This window comes from Diadema antillarum, unplaced genomic scaffold (genome assembly GCF_040938485.1).
Source record: "Diadema antillarum isolate AM-2024a unplaced genomic scaffold, OU_Dant_1.0 seq00000512_RagTag, whole genome shotgun sequence".
Classification (NCBI taxonomy): domain Eukaryota; kingdom Metazoa; phylum Echinodermata; class Echinoidea; order Diadematoida; family Diadematidae; genus Diadema; species Diadema antillarum.
In genome coordinates, this window is record NW_027271466.1 from 560,817 (window position 1) to 574,506 (window position 13,690).

The window sequence follows — 13,690 nt, forward strand, 5'->3', positions numbered from 1 at the left end:
TAATGATGCAAACCATGGTAAACTCATGGAGTTATAAGAGTGAATTGGAAGAGGAATGTACAATGCTGTTCCAAAATATTGTGCCAACGTACATAGAGTCCATTTGTGTTAAAACGTTAAATGCACTCTTTTAGGGGGGAAGTGTTATGGATACATGTGCATTGTATTATCATTTCTGAGCACTTTATCGTTCCGCGGAGGAATATGTAAATAAAGGAGTTCGACAAGATGACCGAGATCGACCAAACACCTTGTTTGAGAGTCTGGGTATTTTGGTGGTTATGATGGTTCGTTAGGCCAAAGTTAACCTCCCGTAACAATATGTGTGTGCGAATAGTTGCACTTTTATGCATAAAGAAATTTGTCGGGAAAAATTAAAGCATCACCACCTCCTATGGTCTTCTCCGGTCTTAAAAAAAAGAAACAGTAAGAATAAAGGTTTTTATCGAAGCCGACTTGAAAATCCACACTGTACAGCAAAATTCTGTCGTGACTGTAAGTGTTCATTATTCTACAATTGCAAGCGTTGTCCACTTGTCATAATCAAAGTCTGCACATACGATTGCTCCGCCTGAACAGAAATTCAGTTAGTTTGGGGATATAAGGACCTGAGCCTCATTTCATAAAAACAAATTAGGATAGTAACTCTTGCCGGAATGGCAACTTCCAATATCATGGACAGCCAATCACAAAACTGGATTTTTGTAGTTAGCATGACAATTCCAGCAAGAGTTGCTATCAAATCAACTTTTTATGCAAATGGGTTCTGATGGGATTAAAAGTAATTATTGTTCGTGCTACTATTGAAGTGACACGTGCATGACACCATTTCAAGGCATTATTTACTATTTGCAGATAAAACAAAAACCCAGCTGTAGTACGTCTAAAAAGTTCTTTAAAAATGATATTATTTAAGGGACAAAAACAACCAGAGCAAGTATGTTGGTTAATATAATCAATGTCATGTATTGTTAAACATACAAAATATAAACGATGATTATGATTAAATTGTTTCTAGCATAAACCGTCGATAGTTATGGTTTATTGAGAAAAAAAGTGATATTTAGGCTTTATTGCGAAATTATGATGGAATGTTTTTTGACACAACTGACCTTAGGATATGCATTAAATGTGATTACTCGAGCATTTTTTTTAAACCACTGCTTCCAATGGTAAACAATACCAAAAGCTTCATCACCCAGCTTGCTCTTATCGAATGACACTATTTGTATTTGTCTTTATATCAATTCAGGTTTGATTCATCCGCGCAAGTAGGGCAGTCAATATACCAATAAAAACTGCGCTTACATATTCTAATGTATCTACACTAAGCCGAATTCATGAATGTCAGAATGACAATGCCGGGATTGATACTCTAATTTAAAGCTTCATCCAATAACTGGAGCTATGTTTTGATATAAGGCAACGAAAACTGGCTAGTTGCATGAAGGACAATGTTCATGGACAAGTGCCCCACCTCTCGGTTTTGAATTATTCTTCAGTAATATTTAATAGTCCTGTAATATTGCACACACACACACACACACACACAAACACGCAGAATGAGAGAGAGAGAGAGAGAGAGAGAGAGAGGAGAGAGAGAGTGAGAGAAACAGGAGAGAAAGTAAGACATCTGAAAAGAGGGTGAGAGTGATGAAACAACAAATTGTTCCGATTGTTATGCCAGGTGTAAAACATGTTATAAATGCTCAGCCCGCATCAGATGCCGTGTGCCAGGTCACATTTCCAATGTACACATACACAGCACACTTATATACCTCCCCCTATAACTAATTGTAATTCACAAACAAACACAAACACATTCACACACACACACGCACACTGACACACGCACACAGTCAGTCTTGTACACTATTCACAACCCAAACAGTCTCACTCGAAAAATTATTTTAGCACAGACATGCCTGGTGATATACAGTGGTACGAGTCTGACTTTTCTTTTATTGTACATTGTGAAGTTAACAATTGTATATAATCTTGTTTTGGGTCATAAAAGAAATGCTCTTTTGTATCTTTCTAAAGTTTGCAACAGCACTTCATCTTTGTTTGTTTGTGTGATTAGGTTGTTATTAGAGGCCTTTTACCATTGTTCAAAAACCCTTTACACATTATTCACTTTCAAACTCTGATAACCTCTGAAAGCATAATTTCATTCAGGTGAATTTAAGTTCAGTCACGAATTATGTACACTTAAGACGCGCAAAATTTCTGAGTAATCTTATAACCCTTTGCATAGGGAAACATGATAGGGGACTAGTAGATGGTGATATTGGTTTTGAATGAGAAAATAAAAAGAATCACAAAAAAAGCATCATGTAGCGTAAATATATCACCATAAAAGTACATATGGGGTGATACTATTAAACTCCACAAGACGTAAACTCTATCCAACCTGACAATGTGAACAGCGTCCACTTATTCTGACTTCCGGAATTCTAAACAATCATTAATAATTTTTCATTGCATAAGATAATAATATCAAAGATCAAATCATGTTTACCATTGAAACATTGGTTGATAATTAAAACCATCAGAAAATATGCCAGTTCACAGTTCCAATCTGTGACCTTTAAGGGCGGTGAGTTGGCTCAGTCGGTAGCGCGTCTGCCTCATGATCACGCGGCCCGGGTTCGAACCAGAGTCTGGACTGAGCAATGTTGTGTGTAAGCATACCGTCCCCACTAGCAAGCGGCAAGACACTCTGTCCCTCGGATAGGTCATAATATGGGGGTCCCGTGTGTGAGAGAGTAACAATTCATGCACGTAAAAGATCCCGCTTCATTCATTCATCGAAAAGAGCAGGGTGTTTAACCCGGTGAAGTGGTCCCGCAACTCACATCCAACTGGACCCCATGGAAGACCAGCCAAACGTAGCTGAATATGGGCTATCCAGCCATCTTCTCAGATGGAAATGAACAAACAACATGCGCAGATAAAGGTCATTGCAGAACTTCTCTTGAAAAGGATTTGCAAATCAGGTATTCAAAACCTTGATAAGGCTTTATGACAACTGTGTTATAAATGAACCATTTGCAGATTGGTATTTTCAGGTGAATGTGCATTCTTTTCAGCAACATTAACAAAAGCCATTCATGCAGCATTGACATGTAAATTACCACTTCCTACATGGCTGTTTTCAACTGCTTTTCCTGAAGACTATTCCATATTTTGCAAAGTCTGTGTCTGGAGAGGTCATTGCATAGTTGTGCTACCTGGGAACTGGCTTATTTGTTAGAATGGTATCATGTAAAATAAGAATAAATATATATATATATATAGAGAGAGAGAGAGAGAGTAAGAAGTACAGCAGTTAAGAAAATACCTGAAAGTAAAATGGAGAAAAATAAGATAGAGAAACGACAAAAATAAAAGAGTTGGTAGTAGATGAAAGAGGAGTAACAAATCATAGAATTCAATTCAATTCAAAGGTTTTATTTTCACTTCTTTTAACAGAATGTACAAAAAGTATAAATTCGATATGCGTTTGAATGAATGATACATAGATAGCAAAAAATAACATTTATCAGTAGTCATTACAAAATGAGGCACTTTTCATACAAACATATTTATACATTCTGCGAAAAAAAAGTGGAGGTACCTACTCAAGAGACTATGCTTGTACAATGTGGGTACCTCACAGGCGAAAAAATAAGTGAAAACTTAACTACAAGTGTGCGAGATGAAAAAAAAAAGAAGTGGAAGAGGGGAAAGGGAGGAAACAGAAATAGAAGAAAAGAGACGAGACAACTAAAAACAAAAAGCCTAGACCAATCGATACATTCAAGATCAAACCAACAGAGACTATTAGCCATAATAAATATTAGAAGTGTAGAGCGTTGAAAGCGACGAGAAAGTGATATATACAATGTATGGAATTGCTGATAGCGGAACATATTAATCTGGTCTGTGAAGGCACGTGTAATAGTATAAAAGTATGCGATAAAATAATCAAGGGATGTGATGTGGAATGCCGCGAAAGACGCGTCCTAACATGCCTACGAAAAATCAATAGCATCCTGGTGCTTACAAAACCTACTAAAAAGATTAACAAACAAACTTAATTTCCTTCTGTTACATTATAAGACTTAAGGAGGAATAATTTCAATCGTTTTTTAAACGAATACAAAGAAGGAGCATTTTTAATGTCTGGACTATGGGAGTTCCAGAATCTTGGACCTGTATAAATAAATATCTGCTGAGCTAACACAGTTCTAAGCAGGGGCAAATGAAATTCATTAGACTGTCTTGTTGGGTAACTATGATATGTCAGGTTGCGAGGAAACATAGAATCAAATATAAGCGGAAGACAGTTATCATAACTATACATAAATTGTCCTAAATAAGATAAGAACACATCTTTAATTTTCAAAATCTTATTAAAAACAAAAACAAAGAAGCCGTATGAGAGCAAGGAGCGGCATTACAAATGATTCGAAGTGCCTTCTTTTTTAATTTTGATAAGGTAATATCAAAGACGAATACAGTATGAATAATGAGTGTTGGGGAAGAAACAAGTTAAGCCTATTAATGACGCCTATATTGCGTGAAATAATTCTACAAACATAATCTATATGAAATTTTCAAGAAAGTTTATTATCTACTAAAATTCCAAGAAATTTTGTAGTTGAAACACTTTCTAAAACAGAATCATCAAAATAAATATCCATATTCAAATTATCTAAAGTGTTGCTAAAAAACATATACTTAGTTTTATAAATATTCAGGGACAGCTTATTAGCTCGTATCCAATCTCGTAAATTTTGTAACTCCGAATTTACTGTGTATAAATAAATGTTTGCTGAGCTAACACAGTTCTAAGCAGGGGCAAATGAAATTCATTAGACTGTCCTGTTGGGTAACAAATCTTTAATTTTCAAAATCTTATTTTCAAAGAAACAACGAAGCCGTATGAGAGCAAGGAGCGGCATTACAAATGATTCGAAGTGCCTTCTTTTGTAACAATAAAACCCTATCTAATAATGTTTGATGCGTGTTTCCCCATGCTAAAATTCCGTAATTTAAATAAGGTAATATCAAAGACGAATACAGTATGAATAATGAGTGTTGGGGAGGAAACAATTTAAACCTATTAATGACGCCTATATTGCGTGAAATAATTTTACAAACATAATCTATATGAAATTTTCAAGAAAGTTTATTATCTACTAAAATTCCAAGAAATTTTGTATTTGAACCACTTTCTAACACAGTATCATCAAAATAAATATCCATATTCAAGTTATCTAAAGTGTTGCTAAAAAACATATACTTGGTTTTATTATTATTCAGGGACAGCTTATTAGCTCGTATCCAATCACGAAAATTTTGTAACTCCGAATTTACTGTGTATAAATAAATGTCTGCTGAGCTAACACAGTTCTTAGCAGGGGCAAATGAAACTCATTAGACTGTGCACAAGAATATTTGGATCTTCATGTGAAAAAAAAAGACATTTGAGTCATCGGCGAAAAGTATGATTGATAACACTTGGGAGGAAGCACAAAAATCATTAATATAAACAATAAACAACAACGGCCCCAATATACTACCTTGTGTAGAATGATAAAGGTAAGGGGGTCAAAGCGTGGGAGAAAATGGCCAAAAACTCTGAATATATTTCTGAAAATTATATTAGCAACTAATTAATTAGCACAGAGTTCATGCCATTACATGCCATTAAATATTGCAATTCAAAATAAAGCTTCTTACTGCTTTCAAAATTCTGTGTAATGCAACTTCCTTTCAAATTCAATCTTCTTATACTTGTACATGCATTTACATAGTATTATCCTGATTAAAAAATATTCAGTGACAAACGTTTACCTGTTCATGGGTGCATTAATGTCGGTTCATGACACCTCTTCACAAAAATCATTGGCAAAGAAGTACATAGGCCTACAGCCAAAAATGAAACTTTCCTCTATACTGATAATATATGTGACCATGCACCTCCAAACAAACAAAAAGTCGCCAGACATGAACTTTTAGTTAAGACCATATTCTGGAAGAGCAGACTTTAAGCTTTAAAATGATGTATAACTCAAATCAAATGGACTCTCCTAACCTATCTAAATATTGGAAAGAAAGCACAAACTCACGAAAAGTGTGAACTGAGAAAAGAGGCTCTGAAGTACAGTGTCTATTCAAGCGCTTAATCTTTACCAAACCGTGCTGGCTGTGCGATGAATGGGACAAAAAACAGGAAATTAAGCATGCCTCATTACCACATTCTGTCCATAATTAATGTCAACTTTCAAAGCAGTAGCACTATCCTTTCAAAAGTTATTAGAGTTGAAAGTGAAGAGTGTGGACAAGGTTTTTCAGAAATGAAAAAGGGATTCTAAAGACACACCTAATCACACTATTCTACCAAAAATGTTCGAGATAAACTGCTAAAAAAACACACTTTCCTGCCCGTTTTATGATACCAAATTTTAGCATAATGTAAAAAAAGACCCGCTCTTTCAGAAAATATGAAAAAGTCAAGTTCGGCTAGGTTGACCCATTTCACTTATTTTCAGTCCTCACACAAAATCAGTGTGTGCGACTTTATGTTCGTTTTTGCGGTGCACGGTCACATATTAGAACTTTCGAAGAGTTCTTTGCCACAAAAGTTATCTCTGATGATATCACTGATTTTCAGGTCCACCACAAGATGGTCATGATGCTCATGTCTGCCAACATTCGTGAACTCAGGGTGATCCTGTATTTCTTGATTTGTCGCGGATTTGTCGGGAGTTCATCCGTACATGTCTGCTTGTTTCGAAAATAACATGGCCATGTGCTTCTACCGTTAGTGTTTCCCATGGTTAGTTTGATAGCTGAATGCAGATTGTAATCGATCATTTAGACAAGTCGCAAAGGGATAGCGTTCTTCATTTTCTACGGATATTCGCGTACTCAGGATAATCCTACTGTGCTTGCTTCCCTGCTGATTGGTTGGGAGTTGCTTCCTCTGTATATGCTTCAAGAACAAGAGAGCCTTTTTACTCCAACTCCGGCATTTCCCTTGGTTTGTCAGGGTAAATGGATGCAGAAGATAATGGATCATTCAGAGAAGTTGCAAGACGGTCGCACTTTCCATTTCCTCGAATATTGGCATACTCGGGATATTCCTGAATTTCTTGGTTGGGGTCGGAGTAGCTCCGTCTGGATTTGCTTCAAGAACAAGATAACTTTATTCATCCAACTCGGGCATTTCCCTTGGTTTGTCAGGGTAAATGGATGCAGAAGATAATGGATCATTCAGAGAAGTTGCAAGACGGTCGCACTTTCCATTTCCCCGAATATTGGCATACTCGGGATATTTCTTCATTTCTTGGTTGGCTGTTGATTGGTCGGAGTAGCTCCGTCTGGATTTGCTTCAAGAACAAGATAAATTTATTCGTCCAACTCGGGCATTTTTCTTGGTTTGTCAGGGTAAATGGATGTAGAATATAATGGATCATTCAGAGAGGTTGCAAGACGGTTGCATTTTCCATTTTTTTCCCGAATATTTGCATACTCGGATATTCCTGCGTTTCTTGGTTGGCTGTTGATTTTTCGGGAGTAGTTCCGTAGGGATTTGCTTTAGGAACGAGATAGCCTTTTTCCTCCAACTCGGGCGTGTCTCTTGGTTTGTCAAGGTAAATGGATGCAAAATATAATGGATCATTCAGAGGAGTTTGCAAGAGCCCCGCGTTTTTTATTTCTCCTGATATTTGCATACTCGGGATGATCCTGTTTTTCTCAGTTGGCTGTTGATTGGTCGGGAGGAGTTTCGTCGGGATTTGCTTCAAGAACAAGATAGCCATTTTCATCTAATTCGGGCATTTCTCTTGGTTTGTCAGGGTAAATGGATGCAGAATATAGTAGATCATTTAAAGGGGTTGCAAGATAGTCACGTTTTTCATTTCCTCGAATATTCGCATACTCGGGATATTTCTTCATTTCTTGGTTGGCTGTTGATTGGTCGGAGTAGCTCCGTCTGGATTGCTTCAAGAACAAGATAAATTCATTCATCCAACTCGGGCATTTTTCTTGGTTTGTCAAGGTAAATGGATGCAAAATATAATGGATCATTCAGAGGAGTTTGCAAGAGCCCCGCGTTTTTTATTTCTCCTGATATTTGCATACTCGGGATGATCCTGCTTTTCTCGGTTGGCTGTTGATTGGTCGGGAGGAGTTTCGTCGGGATTTGCTTCAAAAACAAGACAACCATTTTCATCTAATTCGGGCATTTCTCTTGGTTTGTCAGGGTAAATGGATGCAGAATATAATAGATCATTTAAAGGAGTTGCAAGATAGTCACGTTTTTCATTTCCTCGAATATTCGCATACTCGGGATATTTCTTCATTTCTTGGTTGGCTGTTGATTGGTCGGAGTAGCTCCGTCTGGATTTGCTTCAAGAACAAGATACATTTATTCATCCAACTCGGGCATTTTTCTTAGTTTGTCAGGGTAAATGGATGCAGAATATAATGGATCGTTCAGAGAGGTTGCAAGACGGTTGCATTTTCCATTTTTTTTTTCGAATATTTGCATACTCGGATATTCCTGCGTTTCTTGGTTGGCTGTTGATTTTTCGGGAGTAGTTCCGTAGGGGTTTGCTTTAGGAACGAGATAGCCTTTTTCTTCCAACTCGGGCATGTCATTTGGTTTGTCAAGGTAAATGGATGCAAAATATAATGGATCATTCAGAGGAGTTTGCAAGAGCCCCGCGTTTTTTATTTCTCCTGATATTTGCATACTCGGGATGATCCTGCTTTTCTCGGTTGGCTGTTGATTGGTCGGGAGGAGTTTCGTCGGGATTTGCTTCAAGAACAAGATAGCCATTTTCATCTAATTCGGGCATTTCTCTTGGTTTTTCAGGGTAAATGGATGCAGAATATAATAGATCATTTAAAGGAGTTGCAAGATAGTCACGTTTTTCATTTCCTCGAATATTCGCATACTCGGGATATTCCTGCATTTCTTGTTTGGCTGGTGATTGGTCGGGAGTAGCTCCGTCATGATTTGTTTCAAGAACAAGATAGCCTTTTTCATCCAGCTCGGGTGTTACTCTTAGTTTGTCATAGTAAATGGATGTAGAATATAAGGGATCATTCTGAGGAGTCGCAAGACAGTCAAATTTTTCATTTCTTCGAATATTCGCGTACTCGGGATTATCCTGCGTTTCTTGTTTGGTTGTTGATTGGTCGGGAGTAATTTCGTCGGGATTTGCTTCAAGAACAAGATAGCATTTTTCATGCAGCTCGGGCATTTCTCTCGGTTTGTCAGGGTAAATGGATGCAGAATATAATGGATCATTCAGAGGAGTCGCAAGAGAGTTGCGTTTTTTATTAGTACGGATATTCGCATACTCGGAATGATCCTGCGTTTCTTGATTAGCTGTTAATTGGTCGGGAGTAGTTTCGTTAGGATTTACTTCAAGACCAAGATAGCCTTTTTCATCCAACTCGGGCATTTCTCTCGGTTTGTCAGGGTAAATGGATGCAGAATATAATGGATCATTCAGAGGAGTCGAAAGATAGTTTCGTTTTTTATTAGTACGGATATTCGCATACTTGGAATGATCCTGCGTTTCTTGATTGGCTGTTAATTGGTCGAGAGTAGTTTCGTTAGGAATTGCTTCAAGAACAAGACAACCATTTTCATCCAAATCGGGCATCTCTATTGGTTTGTCAGGGTGAATGGATGGAGAATATAATAATGGATCATTGAGAGGTGTCGCAAGAGGGTCTTGTTTTTCATTTCTTCGAATATTTGCATACTCGGGATTATCCTGCGCTTCTTGGTTGGCTGTTGATTGGTCGAGAGTAGTGCTGTTGGGATTTGCTTCAGGAACAAGATAGCCATTTTCATCCAACTCGGATATTTCTATTGGTTTGCCTGAGTATATTGATAGAGAACATAAAGGATCATTCAGGTCTTTCGCAAGAGGGTCGCGTTTTTCATTTCTACGGATATCCGCGAAATCATGGTGATCTTGCGGTTCCTGGATTGTTGTGGGCTGGTAGGGAGCAGTTTCGCCGGACTTTGTCTCGACATCTGGACAGCCAGCTTTATCTACCTCGGACATTTCTCTTTGTCTCCTTTGTCCGCGTTTTTCAGTATTAACGATATTCATGTAGTCGGGGTGATGCGTTTCTAGGATGCTCGCGGACTGGTCGGACGTTAAGGACCTTCTATTTCCATTGCCATCAGCGTCTGTCTCCTTACGACTTGCCTGAGGTTGATACGTCTTGACTTTAGTCAAGTTGACACTGGGAAGCAGGTAATCATCTCCATCTAATTCATTGTTATCTTCACCGTTCTTTGTAGACCGAGGAAGCTTGACGTCCACCTCATATTTCTTTTTCATGGTACCTGACATGCCTACGTACAGCTCTTTTTCCTGACCATCCTTTATCCTGACATCCTGGTGAGACAGCGAACTACTGCTCGAAGAAATTGAAGTATCTTTCTGCCTGCTCACTTTTGCCACAGCATAGTGATACTGAAAAAAATGAACAAGAAAATAATAAAATTTCAACGTAGGAGATTATCCACAAAACTTCTGCGGGAACTATTTTCCTTAGACACGAGTTTCACACTTGCCCTACTCTTAAAACCAGATCGCCTCAAATGACAAAAGTATTTTAACAAGGTAAATCTCGCAACATTTAGGAATCCTTGACATACTTGAAACGTTCTCTATTCCCTTAATGGAACTGGGAATGAGGTATGAGCAAAACAGATCACTAGGTTTATAAAAAAAACAACATCAACAACATGTGAGTATAAAATCCATACACACAGACACAGACACACACACACATATAATGTACATATATATGTATATATATATATATATATATATACATAAGAGATGTATACTCAAGATTTATGCTATGTATAATTATAGAGAAACCAAGTTCAAGAACACTTGAGAAAGGACGAATCGCTTGACAATTTTTGTGTCAAAATAAACTGTAAGTAATTACAGCATGAACTTGGCTTCTGTATATATATTGTGGAAGCTTGGTTTTGTCCTCTATTACTCCTCCCTTTTAGAACTCTCTCCATCATTTCTCGAGCATTACTCAAGACTCCTAGTTTCACCAGATGTTCAATTGCATGTAGTTACTTGGATGAGTCTGTGTCCTTGATTTTTTTTTTTTATCAAACAGATGTATAGCGCCATACAAATACTGTGAATCGTTGTCATAATCACGGTATGTATCATTCTTGCATATTAGAAGTTCTTTATAGCTGTACTCTTTGCAGTTTTCTCGCGTTGCACTTTGAAGTTTCCGCGTTCATATGTTGTACATACATACACTTTGTATCACACTTATACACTTTGTCCTGATTTCCTCATTATATGTATTTTGCCATGTACTTCGCGTTGGTGGCTGCTTAAATTTTGATTTCAATTTTAATTCAAATAGGGTCATTTCTTACTCGAATATTGGTGCTACGTTTCTTGATGAACTTTCGAAGAATACTAGTACCAATCAGTGCGAAAAGAAGAAGTCCTACGACAACTGAGCCCGTAATAGTTGCCTTTCGTATGTACCATTCTCTCCTCATAGATCCATCCCATCCTGCAATATAGATGACATATTTAGTTATAAACGACTTGACTTATGTGTCAGTATATGTCATTTTCCAACACAGGATGAAGTCTCTTAGAATACAGAATCATGCACCAAAAAGAATAAACATTTTGTAGAACAGTCATGATGTATACATGATACCGAACGTTTGAATTATTATGCTCACTAACTTGTCCACCTATGAGCACAGTGGATGGCCGAAAGAAAACTGTAGATGTAAGATAATGATGTATATGATTTCCTTTTAAAAGCTTGATGTAATAGGAAAGTCTCACACAGTCTAAGGCTTTTTTTACCTTAAAACCACCGAAAATAACGGAAAAAATCAATGTTAAGTCTAAAATATTTTGATACGGCTATACACTTTTACTTGTATCACCTTGAAATAACAATATTTCCGAATTTCATATATAACGTAGGCCTATATGAAAAATTGTGAGGGCATGACATCAACTCGCTCATTTCAGTGTTCATAAGGACTGGTTGAGAAATATTATCCGAAGAAATGTGAAATTTCAAAATGTTATATCTCCCTTATTTCTTATCCGATTTTTTTCCATTTTTGAAACGTTCTGTGTGTTTTTTTTTCTCCTTCTTTCAGAATCTATTTATTTTTGGGGTGCAGTGGATTTCCTCCCTAAAGGAAAAGCAACGATTAATACAAAAAAAAAGCAATGTGGCTGTCTACTCACCTGCAGATGATGGTACAGTTATCATTCGCATTCGCGTAATTCCCTGTGAAGGCTGGCTTGCACCTGTTGATTGCAAGTAAACAGCAGGGTCTTAGGTAAGGAAAAAATAACTTTATATGTTACCCCCTCCCTTTATTGCGTGTTTGTTGGCAACGCAATGTGACACTCATTCTAACATAATGCACTCACTGTTCCTGAAGTCCAATAAGAACCAAATGTTTCATCTAAAATTCGGTGTTAAAACTTATATTCGGTGTCACAGCTTTAGTCACCAGCAAGTTATGTTAACGCGATTTAAGTGAAAATACAAAAAAAAAAACACGATATCATTCGAATGTCGTTTACAGAAACAGCAGAAATCCAACTAAAGCTGGAAATCCTTGAAATCTTAGCCGCTTATAGTGCAATTCTACAGTGAAAAAAGGGATGAATCAAAATAATGAATGGCATTAGATAAAATCAAACCTATGAAATGATAAATGTTTCAGCGTGATTGGTCTTCCTGTGATAGCCGACTTTACGTCAGGTCCCGGCATTCTTTTTTAGGTAGGTAATGTATTCCTGCTCACTTTAAAAAAAAAAAAAAATAAGGATGCAAAAAGCCAAAAAAGTGTGTAGAATTACATTCAGAAAATGCCATTCGTTTGTTGATTAGTATTAGATAGAGGCAAGGATCGAGCATTTACCTTCAACTGCTATGCAAGATGGGGTTGACGCGTTCCAGACTAGTGCGTGTGTCGATCGACTACCGCCTGGTGACGTCACACAGAGCAACGTAGCACTACCGTTGGGGACATAACCTTCGTCACAATTTAGTGTTACAGTGGATCCAAGCAGCGTGGTGTTTATACCCCATGTTCCGTGCGATACATTACCAGGATTACCACAGTTCGATACGTTACCTGGACGGACGGAATATGAACAATGTGTTAGTAAGCTGTAGGGTGACAAGGATTCGCATTTGCTACATACTGCTTCATTTATCTTACTGCAAAATGTGTGTATCCGTAATAGCCGGTAGGGAATAGCCGGTGGCGTGGGGATATCATGCAACACTGTAGGTTGACCCGACTCGGATCCCCATAACGAATTGTGTAGCGGCCTACATCTCTTTCGCTGATGTCAATGTAAGCATGCACATATTGTTGCCAGGCAATTCTATACATGTATTATTGCAGGCCTGCGTTTGTCTTGGTTTTTTAAATGTGCCCCGATGGGCAGTGAATAGAGAGCAACATTATTCATTCAGGCCAACCTTCTCTCCATGTATTAATCATAATCTTTGTCGCTACTCAGTGAGTGATGATTTGAATATTATATTCATAGTATGTCGTTTCGTTTAGACATTCACTTTTGGGGCCATTATTCACGTCAAGCCTTTGTTTACCATGATGGTC

General features: G+C 37.5%; 2 protein-coding genes across 2 annotated transcripts in view; both read right to left on the reverse strand.

The window, feature by feature from the left end:
- The window catches only part of LOC139734191 (uncharacterized), a 116,233-nt gene that overhangs the window by 28,803 nt on the left and 73,740 nt on the right, over nt 1–13,690 (reverse strand). The gene's annotated exons all lie outside the window — the stretch shown is intronic.
- On the reverse strand, nt 8,694–13,182 carry LOC139734201 (uncharacterized). Its single transcript, XM_071645009.1, has 4 exons — nt 12,980–13,182; nt 12,294–12,356; nt 11,447–11,589; nt 8,694–10,499 (listed from the first exon to the last, which is right to left on the reverse strand). The coding sequence occupies exons 2-4, from the start codon at nt 12,322–12,324 to the stop codon at nt 8,694–8,696; spliced, it is 1,980 nt and encodes a 659-aa protein (XP_071501110.1). The 5' UTR covers nt 12,325–12,356; nt 12,980–13,182.